This window comes from Mustela nivalis, assembly GCF_964662115.1.
Source record: "Mustela nivalis genome assembly, chromosome: 11".
In the NCBI taxonomy this organism is placed as follows: domain Eukaryota; kingdom Metazoa; phylum Chordata; class Mammalia; order Carnivora; family Mustelidae; genus Mustela; species Mustela nivalis.
In genome coordinates, this window is record NC_139030.1 from 52,863,049 (window position 1) to 52,880,770 (window position 17,722).

A 17,722-nucleotide genomic window follows, 5' to 3' on the forward strand; every position below is an offset into this window, starting at 1 on the left:
TGACTTGTCGGACATTATAAAATAGGTCTATTTTCTTTAATGGGAAAAATCATTTCTCTAATTTATAAAAGCTTTTCCTAGTTCGCTCCAGTATTGCATGATTTTGCTGATCACGCCATTTCAATCTGCTGTCCACATACATAAACACAATTTGAACTACAGTCATCATTTTAGTTTAAATATAAAACTTATTTGTTTTAAATTAATAAATATGAAAATTCATCCATCTTTTTAAAACCTCAAACAATCAAATCATTTTCAGTGCTCAGGGAGCCATACCATTCCCTGCCTTTATGAATACTAGATTTTCCCTGACAATGTAAGTAAGATTTGGTGTTTGATTTTTCTTAACATTATCTCATGAGCATTTTACATAATTGTCATAAGGTCCTCATAACTATCATTAAAATAAATTGTACAAGTCACCATAACTTAATGGAGCATTTTCCTGCTCTGAGTCCATGTTATCTTTCTCTTCTCTACCTCTAACCCCCATTTTTTTAAAACCCCCATTCTTTGGTATTACCGTTAACCACCAACATTTTCACTTATGCAGTTTTCCCCTTGTTTTTGATGTTTCCTCCTTCAGGTAAATTATCTGAAGTACAGACAAATAGATATGAATATTATTATGGCTCTTATATTAACTCAGGGATTTCTAAATTTTACTGCCATCAGTCAAAATGTGTGTACCTACTATTTATACTGTAGGTATACAATTTATACTTTCACCAGCCCTTAGGTATCAGTAGTTTCTACTGGAGAGAGGGGTACTAATTTCACAGAGATGAAATTTCTGTAATTTCATATTAATGGAATCTCGTCAGTATTATTTGAATCTGCATTGTTATTACTATTGTTAAATGCTTTCCAATGCTTGCTAATCATATTTCCTATATAGTGTTGATTGCCTTTGGGGGTTTCAAAAAAATTTACATGTTATTTTTTATTAAATTAAATATAATAAATAATATATTTATTGTAAGTATTTTGCAATGTAACTTTTTTTTTTTACTGCAAAGCTCAGGTAATGATCCTACCAATGTCTGATAAGTAAGCAATATCCTCATAATTGGATTTTTAAAAAATTATCTATTTAATCCATCTGGAATGTATTTTGGCATATATTGTGGATGAATATCTAAATTACTTTTTTTTCAAACTCTAACACCCCAACAATTTATTAAATACTTCCTCCCTTTACCATTGCTCCATAATGCTCTATTCTTATACATTAAACCTTATATATAACATGTTGAGATTTTCCTATACTTTCCTAGATCTAGCAGAGTATCAAAAAAGAAATTATATAATTTTATATTATGACTTGGGATCTGTAATGGCTTTTCAACATTTAGAATTTCTTTTTAAAAATATACCTTTATTCTCATTATTTTCCCAAATAGATTTTTATCATTCAATCGCCTTTTAAGAAAATGCACTTGAGGATTTTATTAACGTTATATTCATATATGTAAATTAATGTGGAAGGCTTTGATAACTTTATTTATCTTTAAATCCAGAAACATAACTTATCTCTTTACTAATTCACCTAATTCTTTTATAATTCTCAATGAACAACATTTTAAAGATATGTCCAATATTATACAATTAAGAGGCAGCGTGAGGTAATGGAAAAAACAAAGACTATGGGGTGAGGTACACACATACACATATGTACCAGCCTCCAATCATGTGTGATCTTGGGCAAGATGCTTGGGTCTCTGAGCCTCAGATATTTCCTTTTAAACTGAAGGTAGTGGTATTTTCAGAATTGACACAGAGTAGGGATAATGTATATAAAGCTATTGGAGCATTTATGTATCCAAGAAATGTTAGCTATGATCATAATTTTCAATATAACATGCGCTTAGTACTTAATATTTTACCAAGTTCTTTCATGTATATTATCTCACTTGTGCTGTTGATCTTCACAAAACTCCACCAGATGATCATGTTGTTGCTATTATCACTATTAATACTAAGACCAAATAGGTATACATGTATCTCCTTTTAAATAAAAAACACAAGCTCATCTCATATCATCATGACATAGGTAAATGTATTTGTAGATCTCCAACATTACACAATGACCTTGTCCCTTAATATTTTATGGTTTTTTAATCTGCTATGATCATTTAATTGTCCTTTCATTACATTTTATATTAGTTTTGCTTGTTTATTTTTTAAATATTTTATTTATTTATTTGACAGAGAGAGACAGCAAGAGAGGGAATACAAGTAAGGAGAGTGGGAGAGGGAGAAGCAGGCTTCCCGCTGAATAGGGAGCCCTATGTGGGGCTCAATCCCAGAACCCTGGGATCATGACCTGAGCAGAAAGCAGATGCTTAACAACTGAGGCACCCAGGTGCCCCTAGCTTTGCCTGTTTAAAGCAATGCTTTTGATTTTAGTGTTTGGTTCATACTCAACAGTTTTATTGAGCTCCTTAATACCCTCTTAAAACTATTACAAATTCTTTCGGTTTTCCGAGTTTGTCACATTTCCGAAATAAATTCTATGTTCTAGAATCATATATTAATAAAATCAGCCACTGAATTGAAAAATGGAAAAACTAAGACTAGTTATCTACCGTGGTATCATGATATAGTAAAATCTTCCTGTTGGAAACATAAATTTAAGAAGATTTTTTAGCTATTACTAGTCAGTTTCTTTTAGCTTATAGATTGTATCACTTTAAGAATTCTTTCTCATCAGTCCTGCAATCTTCACAATACCTTTCATGATAGCGAGCACTAATGCTACAGTGTGGCAGAAAAAAGGAATCCAGAGGCATACATCTCTTTATTTTTTCCTTGTGGGCTTTACATATTCTCCTTAGGAATGGGATAAAAGAATGAGTGGAAAGAAGTATAAACTGCAATGCACTTGCACATCTGGGAGAGTTTTGCAGGTTTCTCATCTCTTCACGCATGGCTGGTGAGCTCTTTCTCATCATATCCTAGACCTTCCACTCCCAAATACATCAATTTTCTCCCCTACCAACCCAGAATACCATTTCAGCTATGGGAGGATGCATTTTTGTGCCTAGACTTGTCTTTCCCCATCGACTCTCAGTAGGGTGCTTCCTTAAAATTAATAACAATAAAATACGCTTGTTTTCACTGAGTCAGTTGATTAACACTACCAAATAATCCACTGCCAAAAGCAATCCAAATACAAGAATCTACCGCTACCTCAAAGAGACTTAATTTTAATTAATCGTGCTTTGTTTTCAGATCAATTACAAAAACAAAACTAAACTAATAATAAGGGTTTAAAAAAGGGCCTAAGATGATACAATTATTTTCACTGCAGAATCAGAAAAGTGGCTTCAGGTATGGTTTCTGTACTCACGGGGAAAATGATTAGAAGTGGACGGATTGACACTGTCCCCACTGTCAGCACTTTCACTGCTGGAAACGTCATCATCTGATTCCCGCACAGAGGAGCAGGGTGAGGAGCCGTCAACTTCTTCAAACTTCCTCTTTAAAATTCCACTCATAGCTGCAACACTGTCACATGTACCTGTAACAGGAATGAGAGCAACGAAGCATTGAAATATTTGACCGCAAGATGTGTAGCTAAGGTCTCCAGAGTCATTTTTCTGTGCTTTTTTAAAAACATGAACTGAGCCTTTTCTTGAAAGGATCACTAAGCAGTTTTATTTTTTTTAAATATTTTCAAATTAACAAAAATTAAATTAAATATGAGCAACTGCCCATTTGGTTACCAGATTCTATCATTTTGTTAAACACAGTTCATGTTAATGCACTATCTCTATTCTTTTTGTTGGCAAATTGAGAAAATCCACCTGAGTCCATGAAGTTGTGTAATGAAAAGAATGCCAACGTCCCCCAGAGTCCTAAATGATTCCTGCCTTATACAAAATTCATCTGGAAGAAGCACAGATAAGTAGGCAAAAACTTCAGAGTCGAGTTTTAAAATGCAAGAACCTAATTAGCTGAAAACAACAAAGCCTATGAAACCGTTCTAAATTTTAGGTAGTTTCCATTTCAATACTGCAATAAGATGAGATGTGTTCCCAGGACGACGCCAGGGTTACTGAAGCCCTTGCTGCTGTGGCAGGAACTACCTGAGAGACCCTGCTGAGTGGGAATGGGGGAGGGTGGGAGTGGTTTCTCCTAAATGCTTTCTCTAGGATGAATGGGTTTTCCTCTCTCCTTGGGCTGCCCTTTTTCCACCTTCCCCATTTACCTTGATGTATGCACAGTCAGCTAAAGAGCATAAACTTTCCTTGCAGTGTAAGGATATTTCAGGGAAAAACCTATATAAAAATTAGCTTAGATATACATGTACATGGTCTTACATTGCCAAATTAGGTTAACTTCCCTGAAAGTATTACTAAGTTGATTTCACTTATCCCTTCTTCCATCTTATTTACGTTTGCTGATTTTAACTCTTATTTGAGCTCGTGAAACCTCTCCTTTTCCTGCCAGAGTGTAGCCACCAGTCCTATTGACTGAGAGGAAGCAAGACTTAAAACTATTCTAGATACGGCCCTGAGACACGTCTGAAATCCGCCCCCACCCACATCCCCGTGCAGATCACACAGCAAGCAGCCTGTCCAGGTCCCTTCAGCTGAGCCAGCTCTCCAAGATCTAGTTCTGTAGTTTCTTAAGTGGGCTACTTGGATTAGCAGCATCAGCATTACCTGGGAGGGAAATTGGGAGAAACGCAAATTCTTGGGCCGCACTTCAGATCTGTTGGATCAGAAACTCCCAGGAGGCCATGCCTCGGTCTCTATGCACTCAAATCAGAGGACCATTTGTCTGATTTCTAGTCCACTCCAGCAGCTCCCTTCCTGGGGTTTTCCTTCATTGGGGGTGTCTGCATACCTGTCCTAGAGGGACATAAACCCAGTACTCAAAACCTAGTCAAAACCTCTTCTTTCACCATCCCTTGTGTGATTTCTAGTATAAGTCAGTACAGTACTAGATGTCTCATAAGTATTTATCATTTATTTCCATTTGCACATCTAACTTCATGTTGAGTAACTGGTATGTATATGCTTGACTGCTTTGGTGGAATAGGTGATAGAAAGGGAGGAGGACCCATTACCTGCCCTCGAGGAGCAAACATTCACCATGCTGCCTCCACCCAAATGAGAGGACTCCAACATTCATCTCCTACGGTCTTGTTTTACTAATCCACGTCTTCTACACGACTTATATTAATGATGGAGATAACGTATAGTCATAAGAAGATATTGTACTGTCCACTCCCTGAGAATAAAATCTCTATTCTGACTCTGAGTTTACCACTATTCAAATTAGCATATTATTTTCTCTATCTTAAAGAGTGTGAAATGCATAAAATGTTCATGCATATCTGAGCAGGGCAAGAGAAAAAAAAAGATATTTTAAGTAAAGTTCTTGAAATAAAAGTAGGACAGGATATAAATTTTAAAATGGTTCACTTCAAACAAGATGCAAAGTAATTCATGAGGGAGAGACTCCAAGACACAAAGTAATACAAGATGGAAACCCATGTTTAAAATAAGGTACTGCAGTGGGAACAGTTAAAAACAATATCCTTTAGCTGCATTTCTCCAGCCCATCTCTCCCAGCTTCCTTAGGAAAGGCAGATTTCTCAAAAACCAAGGTCATTCAACTGGACCACAGGGAACCTTGTTCCAGTATGGTAAAAAGTGGGACTTGGTACTCTTCTCGGGAATGAGAGGGGAAATTTTTGGAGGGATGATAAGGAAATTGAGAAGTCTTTCTTTTTTTTTTTTTTTTTTTTGCTCTTATATTTGGGACTAGTAAGCAAGGGAGTTGAAGGCTGGATACAATTTCTGTCTACATATTTGAGACTGAAAGAGCCTGAGCTAGACACAGCACAAAGGAACGAAGAAATGTCTGACCATTTAGTCTGGGATTAGTATATGAGCTGGAAATTAAAAATTGAAATAATTACACAGGGGCATAACTTTCACATACACCCATGATGCTGGTTCAGTGTTGAACCAGTCTTGTTAAGTGCAGCAAGCAAGCATAGTGGTTACTTACTTTCATTGTCTTTAAAAAATACTGTGTGAGTGTAACAAGATGTTACAACAAATTATGAGGGTCAAATGACCCATTGTTTATAGGAAGGTAACCCCCATCTAAACCCAATGGTGGGGTGGTAAATAGAACAAGTGGTTTTCTCCTACAGCATCTACACTATCTCAGTGGGGCGGAAAAGAATACAAGAATTTAGGGGGAAGGCCCTTGTAATAAAGGAGATGCATAAACCTGGTTTGCTTCTATCCTGTACTGGTTCTCTCAGAATTCGAGAATGACGATACATGGCTAGTTAGGTACAGATGCAAGGGAGTAGAATGAATGCCTGTCTTATGGCTGCCACAGCTCCTTAAATATCCACTTATCATATTTTTGTTCCTAAAGATGAGGCATAATTAAACTTCATGGATATGAAGCCAATGAAAAAGTGGTCAACATTTCAGATTGGCTTTATATAGCATCAAAGCCCAGCGAACAGAAGATAAATCTGGACAGGCATTAATTTGTTCTAAATATGAGAAGCAGAAAGTCTAAGCCTCCACAACAGCCATTTTAACACAGCTACTGTTTTCCAATTCATGAAACATATGCTAGTCAAAAGCATCACCATTTCTCATTTGGACTAGGACAAGAGCTTCCTAAATATTCTCTCCCATCCACTACTGTTTGCTTTCGATGTGTTTTCCAGGTTGCAGGCAGAATGATAAATCTAAAATGCAAATCTGATCATGTCAGTCTATAGCTTAAAACTCTTAAGTGGCTTTGGATTGTCTTAGGATGAATCCAAAATCCTCAAAATGGCTTATAACATCCTTAACAATTGACTTTGGCTAACCTCTTCATCATCATTTTAGCCACTGCCTTGTTGTCACTATTTTAGCTCCAATAATCTCTGTTTCTCCAACCTGCCATTTGTCTCTGGCCTCACGGACTTCTGATACACCATTCCTCCCAATTTCCTTTCTAATGTCTTTTCCCATAGCACTTACCATCTTCGAAATCCATGTTGTTTGTTTATATATTTCGATGTTTACTGCTTATCGTGTTCATCCCCTGCTAAAAGATGCAAGGGAAGGGTCTTTGTCTTCTTTACCAATGTACCAACAGTCTAGAACAGTGCCTTAAATATAGGTGCTTAGTAGATAGGTGCTTAGCAAATGTCTGTTGATGGATAAATAAAACCCTTCCATTTTTATACTTTAATTACTTTATCAGTATCTGTTTTCTCTGCTAGACTGAAAGCTTCATGAAATAAAACTCATGTTCATCTTATTCACCACTCTATGCCTCTTACTAACAAAATACCTGGCATTTTTGATTGAATGAGAATCAAAATGAAGATGAAATTGACCTCAAAACGTCATACAATTTTTTTTTCTTTTTTTCTTGCAAGCAACCCAAAAGCAAATTCTAGCTAACTTAAGCACATAGACATCTGTTGGAAAAAATACTGAACTAGTTCATGCAATCTAAGATCGAGCTGAAATCCAAAATCAAAGGAAGGCAGGAATAAGGACATCTTCCAGGATTATGACTGTAGAAATTCCTTGATCTTCCCTCTAGAACACCACAGTTACCAGGTTTAAGCCCAGCAACTTCTCTCTGTCTTGAAGTTCAAGTTTAACATTCTAAGGAGTAAGTAACATGTTAGCCCATCTTGGGTCAGAAGTCAGCCCTTTGATCACTCAACTGCACAGCCAGAAAGCAAACAGCCACTCAAATAGGTACTACTCCCGAGAATCTCACTCAGAGACCTCAATAAGTTAAACTTCATTTCAAAGCCAATGTTTCCTCCTTGTCTAACTCTGATTTATCTTATTTTTTTTTCATTTATTAATATAGTCTGTGAATTCACCACTTGGACAGCTTTCCCTCTCCCTGCCCCCTCATGTCCTTTCTATTGCCAAGCTTAATTAATAACCACTTTGTTATAAAACTCTAATAAGCATCCTGTGGTCTTGGGATATCCACTATTCTTGACTAACATATACCACTGCTCTCAAATTTTTATTAGATGTAACCATTGCTCAGAAGCCTCTGAGCACATTTAATGAAAAAGTAGTAAAGAAATATAAATGTTTTCAGACTTCTCCATAAAAAAAAAAAAAAAAAAGAATGCCAAGGAGCTACACTTAGATGTTCTATGGTTATAAGTGCAATTCTTTTGTTTAATGTATTTCTGGAAAAAATATCAGAAGCCAGAAGGATACAGACTGAAGTAAGTGGGAGAGCTTCGTTAAGAATGCCAAATCAAGAAGCTGGATAAAAATGTACATTTTAATGCATTTGGAAAAATGACTGAAGCTAACTTTGAGTATTTGTTGGAATCTGGTTCATATCACTCTCTTCTGACAGCGTAAAAATTTCATAGCTTTCATAGGTGGCTCATTGAGTTCTTACTATCCCACTTATATTCATCTAATGTTTAATCCTGTTTTCTCCTTTCATTCTGTCCTGATTTCATAATACTTTGCTATGTATCGTAAGGAAATGACCACAGACAATATGCCTTAAGAATACGATTGGTCCCCAAAATCTGAGGAGTGGGGTGATCTGATTTGCAGAACCACTTCAGGCTTGCCAAGGTTAGCAAATAAAAATCTAGGACACCCAGTTACATTTGACTTTTAGATTAAAAAAAAAATAAATCACCTTCAAGATCTATTTATACTAATTATGTTGTTTATCTGTGTTTATTTTTACTCTTAGCTCTTGAGGAGAAAGACGAAGGACGATAAAATGAACAAAAAAACATCTAAATAAATGCTCCCCTCACCACCACCACCTGGAGTGGTCATACATGAGTATTTCTGCCTTTTACCCATCAGAGGGAACTCAATAAGACTTGAGAGGTCATTACGGTGAATCATAAGTTTATCAAACAACGAACAAAAGGTGAGGAGGTTGGTAGTGGTAAGCAGGTTAAGGGCAGGCCTGGCCTATCACTGGCGCAGGAAGAAATGAATTTTTTTTTTTTTATAAAGATTTTTATTTATTTATTTATTTGACAGAGAGAGATCACAAGTAGGCAGAGAGACAGGCAGAGAGAGAGAGAGGAGGAAGCAGGCTCCCCGCTGAGCAGATAGCCTGATGTGGGACTCGATCCCAGGACCCTGAGATCATGACCCGAGCCGAAGGCAGTGGCTTAACCCACTGAGCCACCCAGGCGCCCCAGGAAGAAATGAATTTAAAAGGAAGTAACTCTGGCAAGACAAGAATTTCCTTCTACGAGAATGAGGAGGTTTATTTTAGTGAGATGCTGTCTCTTCTCTCGCCTGGCAGGAAGAAAAAAAAAATAAGAGTGGTAAGCTGTGAGCTCCCAGTTCATCCGACCCAATAGGTCCTTATTTTGTGGAGGCTGCTGAAACCAGAAGCCTCACATGGCACTCTTAGGAGAAAAGGGAAACACATGGAACCCCTCTGTTCACTTCTTCCTGGGGGCCTGGGCTTATCCTTCACATTGCTTCCTTGCTCATTTTGTAGTTAGCCCAAGTGTGGCTCTTTTTACACTGCGAGTGTCATTCACAAGGACACTTGGTGTTTTGGCATACATCAAGGGGCCTGTTACCTTGCATTACAACACGACAGGAAGGACATCTCTTCGTGATTTATCAAAGAACAAAATCATTTCCTTTATGATCTCATCGAATTCTTCCAACAAGCTTAAGAAGCTATGAAACTACGACAAAATTCTACTCCAATGACTTCGATAGGGGGAGGCGGTTGGCTTCAATCAGCGATAGGCCTGGGGCCCAGGAAACACCAGGGTGAGGATGAAGTTGCATAGAAAAAGAAGCTTCCTTTACTTTCTCTGAGAATAGAAAGCAGTTTTGATGTTTCTTCTGGTTGCTTCACCAAATTAATGATGAGCTGAGCAGCACTGCAAACAGGTTGACAAAAATACTGGTGTGTGGCTCATCTGTGATAGCAGGTGGGAAAAACCTAGCTGGCAAAAGCAAGATTATTCACAATGTCACACTTCATCAGCCAGATTGTTACTGGGCCAGTTAGAAGATGAAGAGGACAGTTGCTCAATTAATGGTGAATAGGTTTTATTCCAATATTTAAGAAAGCAGAGCTTCATGGCCACCACCGCATGAAAATGTTATTTTGAATTCTCCGGTGGGATATCTTTAGTTATCTAGCTGTGTCCCTAACGGTTGGGACACAGTTTTAATCAAGTTAGTTTGCATCAAATCCTTTTCATCCCCCCCACTTTAAAAAAAAAAAAAAAAAAAAAAACCATGACTTTGAGTACTCTGTAATCTGTGATGTTTCACACTACAGCCCTGACACTGTTGTGTTAATCGAATACTGATTATGGACTTAAGTCCCTGCTGAATAAGAAAATCATCATTTTAAAAAGCTGGCATCAGATGTTGTGCCTGCATTTCTCTTATTTAAAAAAGAAAGAGAGAGAGAGAGAGAGAGAGGCTATCTTCTTCCACAAACTAGGACCATTTTTGCTTTAACCCATTTGGCAAGAAATGAACATATCTGTGGCCAAGAGGATAGGGATTTGGCAATGATTTCACAAGGTAAAATCCTGCAAGGTGTTTCCATGGGGCACCACCAATGTGAAAAATGCTGCTGGTGGTTTGCCAATGTGGGAAGTGCAAGTTGGCCAAATACACCTCTCTTGCCCAGGTGCCTGCTTAAGCCAAGAACCCTGGGGTCACTTCTGTCTAATGAATATTTTTGTTGGAGAAATGATTGCAGGGTTCCCCAATTATGTATGAATTCCTTGTGCCAGAGTTGCCTGTGACCTTGAGTTAAAGGTCTGAGTTATTTTATGTGCTTTGGATCTCCAAATGTTTGCAGCTTGCTGATTTGCAGCTTGAGAATTTGATGAAAGAAATCAAAGCTTTCCCCAGGAAAAAAGTGCACATAAGTCACAAATGTATGCCATCTATCCATGGACTCTGGTTAAGGACCTCAACTCTGGTGATTTATACCATTTCTCCAGCTTTGGTGGATATCCAGAACTCGGAGAAATGATTCATTGTGAACACATTCGTTCAAAGCATCAAAAAAGTTTGAGAATCTGTTGCCTCCTGTTCCTTTTACCACGAGGGTCATCCACTGCCAAGGGCAGGGGTCCTTCTAGTTCTCTCAGGTCTTTCTGCCATCTGTACTGGGGGGGGGCACTGAATCTCAAGGGGACATTCCATATCACTTTTAGGGGCTCCTTTCTTCACTGTTCTCTTGGCTGCTACCTACTACTCTAATACAACTACCTGAAACCAAACTGACCTCCTCTGGAAATTTGCAGCTTGGTGAATGGTTCTGGGTTGCAGGACGACATCCCCCAAACAGTGTCTGTCTTTCCTAAAAGGTAACTAGATTGCCTGGTTCCATTTATAATACCAGTCAGAGCTTTTAGTGAACACCTACTATGGGCTAGACCCTTTGCATCAATTCTCTCTATGCAATTGTTTTCCCAATTCTGCAAGGTAATTTGAAAAAAGGAAACTGAGATTTCAGAAATCTAGATCATTTTCCCAAGAGGTCTGATCCAAACTTCTCTGAAAAGTATTTCATGGCCACCACCGCATTGTAGGTTAAGTGACCTCTCTGTATTCACAGCATGTGGTACATTTCAAACTGTATCATAATTGCTGGTTGACTTGCCATATTCTAACACTTCACTGTAAGGTTCCTCCTGGACTGAATATGTACTCTAGTGCTTGCTCGGTAAATGAATGGTCATCAAATTGGAGTCTAATCCTGGATCAGCTACTAACAAGTGGCCTAATTTTAAGTAAGAGGATTATCTCCTTGGGTCTCAATTTCCACTTCAGTCAAAATAAGGGGGCAGACATAACTGGTAAGAACAGGCTCTGATGTATTACGCACTACCTGGCAGTTAAATAATAAGAACCATGGCCTCCATCAAAGATGGATGCCTCTTAATTGTCCATACCCTCTTCCCTCACTGTATGCAAAAACCAAAGGCTAAATTGACTTAGGCTTTGCTGATAAAGGCCTTGCTGATGAATGGTCCTCCACCATTACTAAGGGTAAAAGTGTTCTTGACTCTATTTGGCTGGCGGAGAGAGAGCCCAAAAAGTTTTCCACTTTACCTGCCATTAAGATTAGTACCAGTATAAGAAAGATGGAAATTGGTTTTTATGCCTCTTAACCCTAAACATTGATCACTAGTTGGTATTTGGCAAGATGGCATACTAGAATACAGGTGAATTAGAAGCCCATGTCCATCCCTAAAGTCAATTTCCAGGTTAACTCTTTTACTTAGCAAGAGCAGAAAAAACTAACCAAGAACATGATAAGGCTTTTAAAACTGTTGAGAATTGATCAAGTGTCCATTGTAAGCCTATTTTTCCTACTCTAAGAAAAGTGTCAATGAAAAATTTATTTTATGTTCTTGCTATTAAGACTACAGAACAGTACTTAGCCTAATTCCTTGGGCGAATAGCAAGACTTACTGCATTAAGGGGGGAAAAAAGACTTCACAGAGTAGAAGAATTTAGAATTATAATGGCGACACTGAAAGACAACATTTTTTTTTTCCTCCTTAGCACTTAAGAAGTTTCTTGTCAGGCTTTTAGAAAGCTTCTGATTAAATAATAAAGTAGACTAGCCAGTGTAGATCAAAGGGTATTTAAGGGATATGATATCCTTTTCCTTCACAACAAGCATCAGAATAGTCCAAAGGGAAAGGAACCTTGAAAACATTTTCTTCATAAAGTACTCTGAAGTGGACATCAGGGTAATAATATATGTCCGCACTTTAAGACCATACCCATCCAAACACTGTGATCCTGCCAAGGTTAATGTGTAAAAAAAAAGGAGATTTTAAAAACTGGAATAAGTAGGAAAAAGTACTTTGGACATTCTTTAAAAATGAATTACCACCTTAGACAAGATCTAGATTTTTACTACCTAAGGCACAGAACAAGTTATTTAACTTTTAGCTAACATTACATTGTGGAGCAGTTAGTAAAAATAATATAGAGTGTAAGATTAAATACCTGGGTTTTCAGGTCTCAATGGAAGGTTCGACTGGCACAGATTAAAATTGGTTCAGAATAGAAGTCATATCAAACTCATACATTCTCCTGGAAACTCATTATTTAAAGAAGTTCTACCATTCAAACAAGTTTACAAAAGCAAGACCCATGATCCTCCTCCCCATCAATTCATCCAACATTTGTTACCCATGTATGTTTATCAAAAAGCCCCTCTAAGGACGTTACTAAATTTCTTCTGAAAAACCTTATGACTATATCAATTGATAGAATATTTCTAAACATCCTTCTGGTCTTGAGGAACTTTAAAACAGTAAACCTGTGACTGTTTCATGATTCAGAGAAATTATCCCGTTTAACTCATTAGCTAGGATCAGCAAACCTTTCTTGGGCATCTACTATGTGCCAGGAGCTCTCTATAATTGAGAAGTTCATAGTCTATGGATGAGACAGGAAACCTGGATGGAGCAGACAGATGAATGACTAACACCTTAGTTATAGTCAACATGGAAATGGAGAAAAAAAGTAGAACAAAGACATGTAGATGAAGATTTTTAAAGCAATAAAGGATATAAAACGAGAGCTTATGGAAGTACATATTGCCAAAACATATGTGAGGATTTTTGTGGAGACTATGCTTCCAGTTGGCAAGATTCAAGGTATCTACGAAGCCACGTATAGTTTGAACTTTGATCACTGTGGTACTGTCTTCTCTACTTGCTGCATTCGAATACAAGATGGTACCAGGGAGGTATGGCCGCCAATAAATTGCTCATGAGTTCCTATTTTTGGAAAACAGGTCTCTTCCTCATCTGCTGAAATCTATGATGTTTCATTAAGAGTCTCTGTAACTATAGGCTTAAGCAGAACTTGACTTATCAGCATCAGGGAATCAACTCCTTTGGGTTGAAAAATGGTAGTATTAGCTATCATTTACAAGGTTCTTATTATGTGCCAGGCATGCATCGTGCCATTTCATTTTCATAAAAACCATCGAGATAATGTACTCCACTGTGCAGATGAAGACAAGGCTTACAGATTTCAATATCATGCCCACGGCCACATGGATTCTGAGTGGCAGACCATGTCTTAGAAGTGACACAGAGTTGGAATTTAAGCCTTAGCCCTTAACCACTCTCCTACTCAGCTTCTTCACACTCTTCATCATAGTATGAACTCACATACCCAAGAAACTACATACTACATAGTAAAGGCATTTGGCATTTACCTATCAAGAAAACAATATGATATTTTTCCTGGTTGTTTGGTTGTTCATGAATTGCCCTAAATTTATAAGGCACTTCTGTATTAAACAAAATTACCCAGATTTGTTGAGGTTTGTTTAAAATGCTAACGGGCAAAAGAAGACCAGAATAGGAAGCATTTTTCCCCTAGTACTTTGGACTCGCTTTCATTCTTACAGAGTATCTTTTGACACTAAGTTCATGCAACCAACATTCTTTCACATCTTCAAAGCACTTCAGAGTGTATGAGACCACCTATGGACCTAATGGAAATGGGAAGGATGACAGGAACTCCAAAGTGTCTGAGAACAGTTAACATTAAACAAAACAAAACAAACAAAACAAAAACAACTTGCCTCACATATACCAAAAGATGTACCATATAAAAATACAAAGCTTCTTGTCATCAACAGCTGTGATCACTTTAGAATGATCCAATACATTGTGTGCTAAAGCGACACCATCAATCAAGAAGCCAGTTTCTGGCAGAGCGCTATTTGTAGTTACCTTTGCTTTCTCTGGGAGACTGAAGAGGATATGTAAACACTAACACCTTGTGAATACACTTTAGCTTCCATTTAGCTATAGCTTTACTCAGCATGACTACAGATAAAGATGGCAGTAAACAATTATTGGAGCTTAATGAACATTTAAAAAAAAATAAGTACCGAGGCCCCCCCTCTACTTGTGGGTTTTGAAATCATTGCTTATTTTCAGGGATACCATTTAATTTAATTGTATGATTCTTCTGCCCTCCGTTTATTTCCCTTCTCAAACCGCAGCCTCATGTTGTTCTTTGTTATTTGTCAGAACCTGGTGAGTTGTTTTGAATAGAACAGTTCCCCCCCCCCCCCCCCCCTGTAGGATGATGTTACTGCATAAGAAGCTGCAGTGGTTTTTATAGAAAACTTGAGAACTAAGAACCCTGGCCTGCTAGCCTGGCATTAGCTACTTTGTATATCTTAACACATACATTGTATTAGTGAATATTCAAAGAAATGAAGATTGATGGCTCAGCTGTCTTACTTTTTCTGTATGTGATTAGAGAAAATGCACGTTCACACACACGACATACAGTTCTGCATCAATATGTGGGTTCATAAACTTGCATGGAGATAAAAGATTGTTCAAGCAATAACTCTTTCTAACTAGCATGGTGGTAGGAGGTAGTAAATTTCAGAGCCCCAGGATTTGAGAATGAAATAGACCACAGCCTCTAAAGTTGGTAAGAATAGATATGTGGCACCAATGTTTTGTCAAATGCCAGAAAAAAAATTGGTCCGTGTGTTTTCTTTGGTATACCTGTTAGAGATTCCCTCTTAGGCATTTCCCTCTTAGGTAACGCAGTTTCAAGTTCCTGTGGATGATATAATACGCCAGGTTCTCACTGCAGTAGTAAGAACTGGAGTTCAAACATGGTTTTCAATATCCTGAACATAAGAAAAACTAAGATAAATTTTATTTTTTATGTCCCTGTGCTTATAATACTGTGTATACACACGGACCAGAAGTTCGGTACAAAGGAAAAGTAAGGAGAGATGTTTATCTCCTTCCCTTTGCCCTCCAAAGCCTAAAAGATTTAGAATTTAATGTAAGACAGAGTGTATAAACTTGATTTTTAAATTGTTCTCAGATAAAGAGCAATGATTAACTGTATTAAAAAATAAAAAGTAGTAACATGAGAAAAGAGTAAAATTATAAAAAGCATATAAAATATATAAAAAGCATATACAATTGTATACCAAAAACATATAATAGCAAGACCATTTGGTGTTAGGGAACAGTTGGGAAGCAGTTTTATCTTTTCCAGTAAGTCCAATGTAATGGTGGAAATAATGATCCTTACACTGTGAAGAAAAGCCTAAACTGATTTCTACTTGCTCAACAAAGCAGAATGATACGTTCTATACTTTGTGTCCCTGAAAGCAAGTAATATTTTAAAAAACTGACCATTAAGGCTATAAACTTCACCTATTTGGAAAATTGGTTTATTTAGTGCAGATTATTTCCCAACTGTTCTAGACAAAGTATTACTATAGCATTGTCATGTGTTTAATAATATGGAATAAAAGTAAGTCTTTAAGATCACTTTATAATCTTATTATACTTTTCTATAAAATGAATATAATTCTATTTCAATTCCAGAATAGGTAACTAAAAAATGCAATCATTTATTTTGCTTGTTTCCTAAGAAATGTCAGGTTAAAAGAAATAAATGTGGTTGTTTTGAATACTCAATTATTTTGGACATTTTCCTTTTATATATTATAAGTCATTTTGCTCTTATTTCTATTTTATAGAAACCAGAATTTCAGGAAAGGGACATATACAGAGATAATACAACCTAAAACTTACACATGTGATTTTCAGATGACAACAGTTATTTGTGGATTTTAGACTACGTTCCATACTGCTAGACTGAGTAAAACATATTTGCCCTAAAATCTTTTCCAAGCTCACAATATGGTCTCTAGTTTTGAGTGATGACAAAGACAGACTGGTAATCAGAAAGCAGGAAATTAATTTTTGAAAAATCATTAAAGATTTCTTTGGAATCTGATATAACACCATTTCTTCAAGTCCACTAACTGTGTATCCTTCAATGATTTGTTCTATTTTACTCTATTTACTCTTCTACTTTACGATTTTGATTTGAACTGCATTGACACAAAGCACATTTTCCTACATATGTTTAAATATCCAGTCCATGAACCTACTATGTCCGTGCTGCTGAGATTTGTATGGAAGTAGTACGCTCAAGCTAAATGCAAAAAAGACTTCAAAGTTTTGACTGAATTTGCATAGAGACATAAATTATCCAGGATATTCAAAGCCATAAATTTGCTGCAGGACATACATAGCTCTCTCGTGGCTTACGGAAGCACAATTCTCTTTATTTCACACTTGTCTGTTACCAGGTTTTCTCCAAGAACCTTTACAGGGTTTCTTCTTCGGCCCATACTGTTTTTATTTCTATATTCAGAATGTGCTACCTGATACTGGTTGCACTTAAAAGTTAACAGTATTGGACTGCCTCAATGAATTTATGCTGGGCCCTTCCCTTCTCACTGTGCTCTGCCTAGAACACACACAGAGGTTAGTAGACAAACTGTGGGCATGACCTGAGGTAAAAGTAAAATGAAAATTTTTGTGTTTCAGAATTGTTTGATTAAATATGGTTAACCATAAGAAAGATTTTATTTGGCTATGTATGTATATAACATATATGTATTATAACATACACTATAGATATAATATATAATAGATAACATATACAAAATGCATCTACACATATTTATTTCAGGATATATAACTTTATATATATACACACACACACATATTTATATATATGTAAAACAAAGGTCTACAAATATGTTGTTTGGGCCAGAGGACAGCATATTCCATTCAACATAAGAAGGAAATTCTTTAAAATCTACCCTTTTAGTTGCAGTCATTACTGAA

At 36.9% G+C, this 17,722-nt stretch overlaps 1 protein-coding gene across 7 annotated transcripts in view; it reads right to left on the bottom strand.

Moving 5' to 3' along the window:
* Positions 1–17,722, bottom strand: part of CSRNP3 (cysteine and serine rich nuclear protein 3) — a 209,524-nt gene that overhangs the window by 77,731 nt on the left and 114,071 nt on the right. For all 7 annotated transcript variants that reach the window (XM_082689892.1, XM_082689893.1, XM_082689890.1 and 4 more), the window contains one exon: positions 3,356–3,526. In XM_082689892.1, coding sequence (XP_082546018.1) covers positions 3,356–3,503 — 148 coding nt within the window. In that variant the 5' untranslated portion in view covers positions 3,504–3,526. The remainder of the gene's footprint in view (positions 1–3,355; positions 3,527–17,722) is intronic.